A 15,018-nucleotide genomic window follows, 5' to 3' on the forward strand; every position below is an offset into this window, starting at 1 on the left:
AACCACTGATCTTCCAGAACAATGATCCACCAAAGTCCACCATATAAATATATTCATGTCATTCTCATAGAAAGATTTAAAATGGCTCTGAAACCATCTGAGAATACAATGTTCACCCCTGGAGGCCTGCTGACAACCTATTGAGGAAGGTTATTTAATTTAGTATTACAATAATCTGAATTTATCATATCATCACAATATCCACTGCTATAAATGATTTTAATAAAATATTAAAAAATATTTCTACAATGTTGGAAACATATCCACAGATTTACACATTGATGATGTAAAGTCAGAAATTCCTTACTATTTCCCAGGCTCCTTTAAAAAAATGGAAACCAAGGTTTAAAGTTAGTAGCAGACAGAGAGCCAAAGCCTAAGGTTTTTAAATTTGGATGGAATCTGACAATTATTGACTATGTAACAGTACAAACAGCCAAACATATGAAGAAGAACTTATACTTATCTCTCTCAAACTCTTCCAAAAAACTGAAGAGGCGGGAATACTCTCCAAAGGCATTCAATGAAGCCAGTATCACCCTGATACCAAAACCAGACAAAGATACTACCAAAAAAGGCCAATATCTTTGATGGATACAGATGGAAAAATCATCAACAAAATACTAGCAAACTGAATCCAAGAAAACATAAAAAAGATCACATACAATAATAAAGGTGGATTCATTCCAGGTTCACAAGGATGGCTCAACATACGCAAATCAAACAATGTGATAACCCTATCAGCAAAAAAAGGACAAAACCCACATGATCATTTCAATAGATGCAGAAAAGACATCTGATAAAAGTCAACATGCATTCTTTGATAAAAACTTCTCCAAAGTGGGTATACAGGGAACATAGCCCAACATAATAAAAGCCATTTATGACAAACCCACAGTCAATATAACATTCAACAGTGAAACACCGAGAAGTCTTCATGCTAAATTCAACAAGATGACAAGAATGTCCACTTTCCACTTTTATTAAACCTAATATTGGAAGTCCTAGCCACAGCAATCACACAAGAAAAAGAAATAAAAGTATCCAAATTGGAAGGAAAGATGGAAACTTGTCATTATTTGCAGATGATATGATACCTAAGGACTCCATACAAAAACTATTAGAATCAATACATTCAGAAAGGTAGAAAGATACAAGATTAATATACAGAAATCAGTTGCATTTCTTTACATTAACAATGAAATATCAAAGAGAAAGTTAATAAAAAAATGTTTAAAATTACATCCAAAAAAAAAAAAACCTACAAATTAACCTAAACCAAGGAGGTTAAAGACCTGTAAGCTGAGAACTATGAAATACTGATAAAGGAAACTGAATATGATTCAAAGAAATAGAATGATATGCCATGTTCTTGGATTGGAAGAATTAACATTGTTAAGATGGCCATACTACACAAAGCAATCTACAGATTTAATGTGATCTCTATCAACTTACTCATGACATTTTTCTTGGAACCAGAACAAGTAATTCTAAAATTTATATGGAATCACAAAAGACCCAGAATTGCCAAAGCAATCCTGAAAAATAGAACAACACTGGAAGAATAACCCTCCCAGACTTCAGACAATACTACAAAGCTACAGTAACATAAAAAGCGACATATATATCAATGTGACAGAAGAGAGAGTCTGGAAATAAACCCACAGACCTATGGTCAATTAATCTTCGACAGAGGATGCAAGAATATACAATGGAAAAAACAGTCTCTTCAGCAAGTGGTGTTGGGAAAGCTGGACAGCCTCATGTATATCCATGGGTGGAGAACATTTTCTTACACCACACACAAAAATAAACTCAAAATGGCTCAAGGACTTAAATATCAGACATGATACCATAAAACTCCTAGAAGAGAACACAGATAAAACATTGTCTGACATAAATCACAGCAATATATTCACAGATCAGTCTCCCAATGCAAAAGAAGTAAAAGCAAAAGTAAACAAACAGCTAATCAAATTTACAGGCTTTTGCACAGGAAAGAAAACCATCAACAAAACAGAAAGACAACCTACAGAATGGGAGAAAATATCTGCAAAAGATGCGACTGACAAAGGGCTTTATTTCCAAAATACACAAACATCTAGTACAACTCAATATCAAATAAAGAAACAACCTAATAAACAAAATGAGTAGAAAACCTAAATAAACATTCATCCAAAGAAGACACAGAGACGACCAACAGGCACATGAAAAAATGCTGAACATCACTATTAGAGAAATATAAACCAAAACTACAATAAGGTATCATCTCATACCAGTCAGAATGGCCATCATCAAAATGTCTACAAATGATAAATACTGGAGAGGGTGTGGAGAAAAGGGAACCCTCCTACGCTGTTGGTGGGAATGTAAACTGGTACAGCCACTGTGGAAAACAGTATGGAGGTTCCTTAAAAAACTAAAAATAGATTCACCATATGATCCAGCATTCTTGCTCATGGATATATATCCAGAAAAGAGGAAAACTCTAATTCAGAAAGATACATGCACCCCAATATTCACAGCAGTAACATTTACAATATCTAAGAACTTGAAAGCCACCTAAGTGTCCATCAACAGATGAATGGATAAAGAAGATGTGGTATACATATGCGTGTGCGTGCACACGCGCGCGCACGCGCGCACACACACACACACACACACACACACTGGAGTATTACTCAGCCATAAAAAGAATGAAATACTGCCATCTGCAGCAACATAGATGGACCACAGTAAGTCAAGTCAGACAGAGAAAGACAAATATTACTTAATATCACTTATATGTGGAATCTAAGAAATACTATAAAGTTATTTATAAAACAAACAGATTCACAATGAAACTAAATTTATGAGTACCAAAGGGGGAAGTGGAAAGGGGATAAATTAGGAGTATGTGATTGACAAATGCAAACTGGTATACATAAAATAGATGAACAAGGATTTATTGTACAGCACAGGGAACTATATTCAGTGTCTTGTAATAACCTATAATGGAAAAGAATCTGAAAAAGAATATATTACACATATATATGACTGAATCACTTAGCTTTACACCTGAAACTAACACAATATTGCAAATCAACTATAGTTCAATTTAAAAAGATTGTTGGATTTGTTCCAAAGATGACATAAGGAAAGAGTAAAAGATGAGGAAGGACAGGAAGGCTCCTGACACTCCCCTGGCAGTCACCAACCACAGGATTCTGAACACTTAGCTCAGTATTCCTGACCCTTGGGAAATGAAGGTACTGCCCATGTCAGGCACTTAAAGGGCTATCTTAGAGGATCCAATATGAAAATATGGAAACAGCACTCTGGAAACTAAAGGCAGGATTCTGTGCAGGATCAAGTGTAACTCTGCTATGTTGACACTGGCAGAGCATTTTTGCTCTTATTGCCTCAACTTCATGTGATTCTTTGCAGCTACTGGAGGATACATAGCCTTGGAGTACTAATTTTTAAAAGTTTAAAGCAAATAGTGCTGGCATACACTTCCCCCTACCACTGCAAAAGTAAACTTCACTGGAAATAATATGCTCAGTAATAAATTCTATGCCCAAATCAAGTTGAGTAGTTGTAAAAAAATAATTTTATAATATGCTACTAAACCAAAATCTCTGAAAGGTCCTTGCAGAGAACTCCATGTAAAACATCTTATAACATGATGCCAGTAAAGGCATCATTTGGAGAGAGATACAGCAGAGCAAACAGCAGTTTACATGGGGGGACTGTACAGCTCAGTGGCAGAAATGCATGCTTAGCGTGCCTGAGGTCCTGGCTTCGATCCCCAGTACCTCCATTAAAACAAACAAGCCTAATTACCTCCCCCACAAAAAAACACAAAAAAATAAGTTTATATGAACTTGAAATATTTCCATTTTTTAAAAGTAAAAAGAAAAACTATAGTGTAATTTCAGCCATTAGGGAGCAATGAAACCATCAGAAAGGATACGTATTCCATTCATGCCTGAAATCTTGAAGTCATCAATCAGCTGCACTACCATGTCTTTATTTGGGTCACTGGGATCACTTTCTCGAACCTATGGAAAGAAAAATGAATTCAAGAACAATAGCGTTTAAGACTAAAAAGCCATTTCCATAACACCAACCAAAACTATTTCAATAAAAGCAATGTTTTTATAAATAAAAGAAATTTGCTAATATTAATTAGTTATATACATAAAAAGGATAAGCAAGTTTCTTCTGTATAGCACAGGGAATTACATTCAATATCTTATAGCAACCATAACAAAAAAGAATATGAAAACAAATATGTATGTGTATGTATGACTGAAACATTGTGCTGTACACCAGAAATAATTGACACATTGTAAACTGACTACTTTAATTAAAATATTTTAAAAATAAATAAAAGATTCAGTATTTGACCTTATAATGAATTCAACTTTACTTTAGTTAATACCCAGAAGAATCCCTCTGTAAAATCTTACGTCATTAACTTTTCTTGTAGCATTCACATTTTTGCAGCACTTACACATTTGAGCAATTTTATCTCATCCAAGGCTGTCTCCGTATAATGCTGGGCACTTTTTACAACCTTCATTGCAACAAATCTTTTCCCCCTATAAAAAACACGCATTTAAAAAAGTATTATTAGCAGAGCTGATCATTATAATGAAATCTATCCAGTAAACAGAAACTTTTAATAAGCTTTCCTTTGAAATAGTACTTTCCAAATTGTGGGGCCACAATTAAGTAGTGGGTTCATGAGTCAAATTATCTCATTTTCATTTTGTTTCTATTTTTTCCTAATAAAAGTAAGGCAGACTAGATAAATGTCAGAGTTAATCACATACAATTAAGACTAAGTATTACCTTATAACCTTTGTTTCAATTCATACACACACATGTGTGTGTATACTGTCGCAATGCATTTTCAGACTACTGGTCATGACTTTTACAAAAAGTCAAAACCCACTAATCTGAAAGACCTATACATTATTACTTTATATTTGAATGTTTTCCTGGTATGGCTGAATTACTAGAAGAACAGGACCCCAGTGTAGGACAATTTCAAAGAATAAACTTCAAATATAAAGGCAGAAGAAAATATATTTAAAGATGACAAGAAAATGAACTTCAGGTGGGGGGGAGGGGGAGTCTGGCTAGCACATAGCACATCTGTGCTATGCAGTTTATGCCACAACAGAAGGGTGCCTCTGAGCCTTACCTTGTTATACTATAAAGATGCTGAACTAGACCAGGAACCAAAGGCACAAATGACAAAGAACACTTACTGCATATCCCAGCACAGCCAGACAGTAGAGAAGTGTCCCCATCCTAGCTTCCTAATAACATGATACCGGCCATTGAAGAGATCTCCAATTTTCACTGGATGATAGCCACCTTTTATTTAAAACACAGAAACAAAAAAAATTTTGAATTTTAGAAAAATGGTAACAAAGTCTCATTTCTTTCTTTGTCGTTCTTGATATCACTAAAGAAAGTACTAAATAATAAAATTGGGTTAAAAACATTATAATATTTTTTCAAGAATGTCTTTCATCAAGAAAAAAGTGTCCTATGTCTTTGTTAGGCTTAAACAAAAATTTAACCTAGAAAAGCAATGAACCATATTGACCACACCATAACAATAACTGGAGATTTTATATTTAAGTCTAGGTGTATATAATACACACATACCAGCTCTTGCTACTTCTGAACAACCTTTTTCTCTTCTAAGCAGTAAGTTAAATGTAAATATTTGGGAATCAGTTTAACATAACTCACCAAAACACCAATAGTTTATGCATAATCAACAAGATATTGTGTAATGTATGACAATTTATCCACCAACAGAATTTGCTCCTCTCAACACTCTTTCTTACCCTCAAACTCCTGCCAGAAAACAGGCTGGAGAGTGCAAGAGGGCATCCTATTAAGGCAGATTCTCAGGAAGTAAGGATGCTTCACACACATCTAAAAGAACTTCACTTTGCATTTTAAGTAATCAGAAGGCTACAAAGTAGCATGTACAAAATGATACTATTTTTGTGAAACAAGAAAATGTCTGGGAGGGTAAGATGTTAGCAACAAATATCTCTAGATATAAAATAACTCTTTCATTCTTTTAATCTATATTTTATCTGCTTTATCTTTTCCAATTTTTCTAAAACAAAAAAATACTTTCCAACTTTTTATTCTTTAACATCTACTCCTTTTCTACTGCAAAGATGTTACTTCTCATTTTCTAAAATCTGCAAATCACTCAAGAAAGACATGGATAGTCTGTGCCTAGTGTGGAGACGCTCAAAGCACAAAGCACCTAAACCACATCCTCCAACACATCTATGTAATTCTCAGAGGGCTTACATTTCAAGTTATATTTCAAGAAATATCATGAATGTTGATGAATATTTAAATTGTATTGAATTAGTAAAGCAGGAATTTGACGAGATACTGAGTATTCTAAAATTCTTACTCTCATAACACACTTGCTTTTGCTGGACTTTAATACCAAAGTCTGTAACAACATATTGGGCAAAAGATATGAATTAAAAAATAGTAAATTAGGAATAAAATATAGCAAATTATTAAATAAACGGATGGGTGTTAACAAAAAGTATTATGCAATCATTTCACAATATAGACATATGTGAAGTTATTATGCTGTCCGGCTTAAATGTACACAGTGCTGTAAGTCAATTATATCTCAATAAAACTACAAGAAAAAATGGCTTGCATAGAATTACTTACATAGAAGGCTAACTAAAATTAAAGTGGGCTCTCGGTTCAAACCACTAAAATTAACACTGAAAAGGAGGAAAAGAAAACCATTATTATTTAGGTGCAAATTAGGGGTTCTGTGCTAGGCACTGTATTTTCAAAACCACTTTCCAGGAAACAAAACTAAACTGAAACATGTTGCAGACTTTCTGTAATGGGAGCAGGGGAGGGGAAGGAAGAAAAGAGAAGTTCTGTCTGGGAAATACAAAGCTGAATAAAGCAAGGCAGATTTCTTGACCAAAGAGGTTCTCAGAGTTCAATGTCTTAACACACAATGGGAACTTCTAAGAGAACAGGGAATGCTACAAATTCCAACAAATGATTTGTGCTCATGAAATCATTTCTTCAAAGGATTAGTTACATTTCATAGCATGAAGTATTTAGGAAACACTGATGTCCATTGTTTTTTACAACCACTGTGCAGAGTAGACAGTACTATTTCTACACTGTTGAACTGGATAAAAGTCTCAGAAACAGGTAGTACGTTCAGGGCGGGAAACTGGGTCTCACTCAGCCCATGCTCTCTGTTCACTAGTAAGAAATGCATTCCATTTTTATTACACAGAGGACCTGGTCTTAGTACACAGGAATACTTGATAGCTTAATCGAAAGCCATTTATCATTTAATTGCATATTACTGCTAACATTAACGTTTCTGAATTTAAAACTAATTTAATTATACATAAAGAGAAGAAACTTTTATCAGTATTGTATACTTCAGACTTGAATTCCCAAACAGCCAGTGTGTGTACATGTGAGCTAAAGTGCACAAGCACTAACTCCAGTGTAATCACAGCATCAGAGCAACCATTCTTTTTCTCAATGGGACTGGAAGTTGAACAAAAGAAATCACGAGCTTAGTCTAGTTAGCTCAGGAGCCCACAGACTAGCTAAGAATACTGTGCCTAAAAATAATCCAACCAAACAAGAGGAGCATGAAAGTAATGATTAAATACAAACATAAAAACAAATGAAAGTACTCAACACTTATCCTACCTTTTATTTTGCAAATCTGATGTGCACAATTTCAGATCTACAGTCCACATACTTTCATTTCCTTACTCCCAGATTTCTACAGAAAACGACAGTCTCTTTCACTTTACAATCTCTTTTCACAGAACAGTAACTAACATCTAGGCCGCCAGAGGGTGGAGCACATCTCCCCACAGCAGACCACAACAACTGACTCCACACACAGGGAACTAAGAGAAAAATGGACACTCTTCACCAACTCCCTGCACTTAGAAAACGTGTGCCACGACAGCTGTTAGCAGAGGATACCCTGCGACCCACAACGCTGTCTAACACACAAGGAACAGCCAGACTAGACAAGGACCTCCTTTTGCTGCTTCACCATCAGTCAGTCCAGGAGCCCAGGATAACAACAGGACCACACAGGGACCCTCCTGACGGCATCAAGCAGAGAACCAGGAGACACCAGCCCTTGAGGACTGCCTTGACCTAGGGGTTGGGATGACACATTAGTACTTCACTCTTTACACTATTTAATATAAAAATCATGTATTTATCACTTACTTTTCCTTTTATTCTTAAAAAATAACTATTAGATTGGATTACAAACACAAGAGAACAAGAATAGACTATTAAACAATCATTAAGTATGCTGCTCTGGGTTTTTTTTTTATTCCTTTGCCCCCTAGCACACCCAAAAAACTATAACTAAAGCTCTACTTGTACTTCTTATAAGTCTCCAAAGACGACAACTCTGAAACTATCTTTCTTAGGTGCTTTGGGGGAATTGTCAGCCAAAGATAAAGACGATTCCCTTTTCCTTGCTGAGCAAAACATAGGTTCAATTTGAACAGTGAATCAAAAGTTCAGAACTCTTATCACAGACAATAATCTGGAATAATTTTCAGCAAAGTCTTTGTTTTCTACAAAAAAAAAATTATCTTTTTTTTTCCCACTGACCTTAGTCTCTCATCTCTCTGATGCTGGCATTTCTCTCAACCAATAAAGGCTTTCAAAGGTCCAAGGAATGATTTGAAAATCACCTCCAAAGTGCTCAGTCTTAAAAGAGGAAGGAGGGGGTAAAAACATATTTCTTCACAGAATGGTAACACAGACACGATTTGGGTCACTGAAGACTTCAACAGTCTTTTCCTGAAATTTTTTAGTGAAAGATTTATTCAGAGAGATACATACTCCATAGACAGAGTGCAGGCTGTCTCAGAAGGCAAGACAAAGGCCATGAGGTGCAGGGTTGGGTGCTTGGCTCAAAGTAAAAGCAGATATACACTCTATAGACAGAGTGGGGGGCCATCTCGGAAGGCAAAGGGGAGAATCCTCCTCCTGAAAATTAACAGAATAAGTAGACAGAAAAGCACTAAGGACATGAAAGAGTTGACACGACCACCAACCAATTTGATCTAACTGACATTTATAGAACCTTCTACTCAAAAGAGAGTATTCAAGCACATCGAACATCTACGAACACAGACCACGTACTCGGCCATAAAACAAGTCTCAATAGAAATTAAAAGATTCAAGTCACTTAAAGCATGTACTCAGAACACAACAGAATTAACTTAGAAAGCAGTAAGAGAAAATATCCCCAAACTGGGAAACTAACACGCTTCACTTCAAAATAAACCATGGAATAAAGAAGAATTTTTCAAAATTATATTCTATATACAAAATGAAAATTAAAATACATTAGAATCTGTGAAACACTGCTAACACAGAACTAAGGAAAACTTAGAGCACTAAATACCTAGATTAGAAGATTTCAAATCACTGATCTATTGCCACCTCATGAAACTAGAAAAAGACCAAATGCAACCCAAAGTAAGCAGAAGAAGAAGAAATATTAAAAATATGAGCTATAATCAGTAATATAAAAACAATAGAGAAAAATCAGTGAAACCAGGGGCTGTTTCTTTGAAAATAAGAAAATAATAAACTTAAGGCCAGGTTGACCAGAGCAAAAAAAGAGAAAACACAAAGCATCAACACAAGGAATGAGTGAGGTAACATCACAATATATATTACAGATATTAAAAGGATAATAAGAAATATTACAGTGTTATGCTTATAGACATGAAAACTTGGGTGAAATGGACAAATACTATGAAAGACACAAAACACCTAAGTGTTTCCTTCTAATCAAGAAAAAATACATATCTAACTACCCCTATAACTACTTTTTAAAAGTTGTAGTTAAAACCTTGCCTTAAAAAAATGAATTGGTGAATTTTCCCAAATATTTATAACAGAAATATTAACAATTCTACACATTCTTCCTAAAAACTGAAAAAGGAAAAATACATTCTTTGACTTAAATTACAGCAATATTTTCTTAAATGTGTCCCCCAAGGCAAAAGAAATATATGTGAAAATAAACAAATAGGACCTAAGCAAACTCAAAAGTTGTTGCACAGCAAAGGAAACCATCAACAAAGCAAAGAGACCTATGGAATGGGAGAAAATATTTGCAAACAATGTGACCAACAAGGGGTTAACATACAACTCAATAACCAAAAGCAAAGAAAACAAAAATAAACAACAACAACAAAAAAGGCAGAATACATAGGTATTTTTCCAAAGAAGATATACCATTGGCCACCAGGCACTTGAAAAGATGCTCATCATTAATTAGATAAAAGCAAATCAAAACCACAATGAGGTATAATGAAACCTCTAAATTGAAAAGATACATGCACCCCAATGTTCACAGCAGTGCTATAAACAATAGCAACATAAAAGAAACCCAAGTGCCCATCAACAGATGGTTGGCTTAAAAAGATGTGAGATATACATGTATATATGAAAAACAATGGAATATTACTCAGTCATTGAAATAAGTCATACATACAAATACAAATACTACATGATATGACTTTTATGTGGAATCTAAAAATTAATACAAATATTATCTATATACAAACCAGAAATAGATTCACAGACACAGAAAACAGACTTACAGTTACCAAAGGGGAATAGGAGGGAAAGGGACAAATTGGGAATATAGGATTAACAGAATCAAACTAGTATACATATAAAACAGATAAGCAACAAGGATTTACTGTATAACATGGGGAATTATATCAATATCTTGTAATAACCTATAATTGAACATAATCTGCAAAAAATAAAAACCAAACAAATCACCATGCTGCACACCTGAAACTAACACAGTATTGCAGATCAACTATATTTCAATTAAAAAAAATTTAATGGGAAAATTCATTTAAATAAAAATGAGGTATCCCTGTATTAACCCCAAATTGCACAAGGCAATGAAAAGTTTTAACTGTCAATACTATCTTTGAGAATTAAAAAAAATTCAGTTATAACTTTATAAACGTGGAGGGTGCAGGGGGGTTAGAAGATGTAAGTATTTTCTTACTTTTTATTATGGAAAGTACAATGAAGTTCCATGTATCCATCACCCAATTTCAACAATTATCAATTCATGTCCAATCTTACTTCCTATCCGTACACCCCCATACCAAATTATTTTAAAACAAATCTGATATATTTTACCTACAATATTTCAGTATGTGTCTCTAAAAAATAAGACCTCTTTTATCTTTCAACATAGCCATAATACTATTAACACCTAGAAAATTTTGACCAAAAAACCCTTAATGTTAAATACCTATCTAGTTGGCGGGGGTGGGGTATAGCACAGCAGTAGACTGCATGCCTAGCATGCACGAGGCCCTGGGTTCAATTCCCAGTACCTCCATTAAAAAATAAATAAGCCTAATTACCCCTCCCCCCAAAAACAAATAAAAATAAATATCTAACCAGTGTTCAAATTCCCTTCATTGTCTCATAAATGTTGGAAATTAGCTTTTTAATTACTGAATGGACCTAAAGAAAAATACTGTATAATGGTCTTTAATAGTTAAAAACAAAAACAAACAAAAAAACACTCTCCATCTCATTCTATGAAGCCAGCATTACTTTGATTCCAAAGCCTGGTGAAGACATTATAAGGCAGCTACATACCAACTTTTCCTAAGGATGTAGATGTGAAAACTTCTAGACAAAGTGTCAACAAATCAAAATAAACAACATATAAAAGGGATAATACATCATGACCAAGTTGGGTCTATTCCAGGAATGAAAACTCCTTTAACATTCAAAAATCAACAGATGTAATTCACCATAATTAACACACTAAAAAAGAAAAACCATGTGATCAGCTCAATAAGCAGAAAAAACATTTCATGATATCCAACATGCATTCCTGATAAAAATTCTCAACAAAGCAGGGTCAGAAGAATGTCTATGAAAAACCTACAGATAACATCAGAGTTAATGGTGAAAAACTGAATGCTTTCCCTGCTAAGATTAGGAACAAGATAAGGATGACTGTTCTCTCTTCTACTCAACACTGGACTGGAAGTTCTAGTCAGCACAGTAAATAAAAAGGCATCCAAGATTGGAAAAGAAGAAGTAAAGCTATCCTTATTCATAGACAATTTGACTGTCTATATGAAAAGCTGAAGGAATCTGCCACCCTCAAAAAAGCTACTAAAACTGAGTGAAGACAGGAGGATAAAGGCTCAAAGTAGAAAAATCAATTGTGTTTCTTTTTTTTTAAGTTTTTTAAAAAGCTCATCTTTTTTTCCCCAAAGTCCAATTATTTATTTATTCATTCATTCATTTATGTCAATTTTATTTCTATGTATCAGAAATGAACATTGAGAAAATGAAATCTTAAAAATACACTTAGGGATAAATCTGAAAGAAGATGGAGAAAACCTACAGAACACCACTGAAAGAAATTAAAGAAAACATAAATAAATGGAGAGATGCACTGTGTTCATGGGTCAGAAGTCTCAATATTGTTAAGATGTCAACTCTCCCCAAATTGATTTACAGATTCAATGCAATCCCAGTTAAAACTTCAACAGGCTTTTGTTGTAGAAGGTGACAACTAATTCTAAAGCTCATATGGAAATACATAAAGCACTGATTTCAGATAAAGGTGCCAAAGGCAATTCAGTAGAGCAAGGAGACTATTTAACAAATGACACTGAAACAACTGGATATTCCTATATTGGGAAGGCAGGTGGGCAGGGAAGGGCAGGTTGGTACCTGTGGAGAAAGAGAAAAGAAAAACCTCCTACTCATAACTCACATTATACGCACCAAACTCAAAATGGATCAAAGACCTACCTGTAAAACTGAAAACTACAGAACTTCTAGAAGAAAGCATAGGGGAAACCTTTGTGACTCTGGGTTAAGCAAAGATTTCTTAGGATACCAAAAGTATACCTATGAAAAAAATCAAGTGATAAATTGGACTTAATCAAGATTAAAGACTTCTGATTTTTTAAAAAAGACAAACTGTCAAAAGAAGGAAAAGACAAGCCATAAACTGAGCAAAAATACTGGCAAAGCATGTAACTGATAAGCCCTTGTAATTGCTTCGTTTTGCATTTATTAAAAATGAGGTTGAGCATCATTTTTTATGTTTACTGTGGCTACTCATGTTTTCTCTTGTGGGAAATATCACTCCAGTGATTATCCCCATTTTTTTCTAATGTGCTATTTGTTATTTTATTATCATTCTGTAAATATTCCCTGTATATTCTAAATATTAATTCCTCCCGGGTTACACATGCCACAACTCAGCTAATATTAACCACACCTTAAAATGATCTGATAAAGTGGGAACAGAAACATGATATGCAGAGAAATCAATGAAAAATTTTGATGACTTACCATTATGCATATACTGATTGTCACCTCTCTTCATTTATATATGTGACATATATAACCAATCTTTTTATTTTCATGAAAGAACTTAAGTAGATTATTAAGTTGTAGGATACATGCAACAAACACAAGGAACTGCAAAGAAATCTTAAATTTTAACCCAACAGGCCTACTGTTAATATTATTAAATATATTGTGAAATACCCCATTTATATACTACAAGACAAAGCAAATAGGTAAATACAGTAATGTTTTAAGGAATTTAGATTTTAAATACAGAAGAATTAAAGTTTTATAAAACCTAAATAGTTACATACTAACTGGAAATATTGTAAACTAATTTAAAATAGTAATTTCCTCACAGTCTTGTGAAAGAGCCTAGAAATAAGTCTTTGTAATGATAAAACTATCTACTACACATACATACGTTCCTACAAATGTATCTACACAAATCTACACACACACACACCCCCTCCATATGGCATTCTCTAAAAGAGGAACCAGCTGCCTTAGGAAAACTGCTGGTTCCATTTCTGAATTAGAGAAAGTTTAAGGCTAGCCTTGGATACCATGTCGTACCAGAAAGCAAGAAACAACTCAGATAAATGTGGTCATTTATACAAAAAGGAGAGAGAGTGAAGGAGTCCCAATGACCAAATCTGGGATTCTTTGAGCATTGAAAAATATAACTGACATGGATTATAATACATTGAATAAATAAGAATCTTTAAGTCCATGCTGATACCAAAACCCCGGACCAAAGAGTTGACGACAGGGGAGGGGGTGCCGAGGATTTCCTCATGGAAGAATGTTAGCTAATAAATGGAGGAAATGACAGAATTAGAAAAAAATCACCATTTTTTAAACTCACAATATGGTTAACTAGGCCAAAGATCATCCATGGATGATAAAACTTTTAGGTAAAATTCTTATAAAGGAACAGAGAGTTTGTACAGAGCCAAGTGAACAACCCTACAGAAAACTTACTAATTGCAAAGTAGAAAATAGACTTTATAATGGAGATATCTGGCCAATGTCAGTTTCACTAAATGAGACAACGGCAAGACAACACGTGACGCAAGGTGAAAAACATTACCTATAGAACGTTATTGCCAGAAGTGTTTAACTTGAACGTAATCAAGTGGCTAGACATAAATTCAAGTTTACAGCAAGTACAGAGACAAGAAACAGATTACATTATGAAAAATCAGACAGAAAATCAGACAAATCTAGAATGTGAAAGTCTAAATAAAAAACCAACTGGTGAACACCGTGGAACTGGTAGAAAGAAAAGGGGGCTGGTTCCTAGATTAAAAGGAATTAAGAAACATAAATAATCTTACAGGTAAATGCTGACTGTGTCCTAGATATAAAAAGGGGAAAAAGTATAACAGACTTTTTTTTTTGACACAATTAGTTAAATTTAAATAAGAAAGGAATTTTAGATGACATTATGGAATTATTTATTTTCTTCAGTGTCACACAATGGTATCATGGTTATATAATAAGAGAATACCCTTTTTCTTAGACATCTGCTGAGGATTTGGGGGGCAAAATGCCATAATTTTAACT

The 15,018-nt window shown here is 34.1% G+C and overlaps 1 protein-coding gene across 15 annotated transcripts in view; it reads right to left on the reverse strand.

Annotated features, from left to right (window-relative positions):
- Positions 1-15,018, reverse strand: part of SRPK2 (SRSF protein kinase 2) — a 213,917-nt gene that overhangs the window by 32,787 nt on the left and 166,112 nt on the right. For all 15 annotated transcript variants that reach the window (XM_072965195.1, XM_072965200.1, XM_072965193.1 and 12 more), the window contains 3 exons: positions 5,262-5,370; positions 4,499-4,586; positions 3,956-4,043 (listed from right to left, as the gene is read on the reverse strand). In XM_072965195.1, the coding sequence (XP_072821296.1) occupies positions 3,956-4,043; positions 4,499-4,586; positions 5,262-5,370 (285 nt within the window). The remainder of the gene's footprint in view (positions 1-3,955; positions 4,044-4,498; positions 4,587-5,261; positions 5,371-15,018) is intronic.

This window comes from Vicugna pacos, chromosome 7 (assembly GCF_048564905.1).
Source record: "Vicugna pacos chromosome 7, VicPac4, whole genome shotgun sequence".
NCBI lineage: Eukaryota > Metazoa > Chordata > Mammalia > Artiodactyla > Camelidae > Vicugna > Vicugna pacos.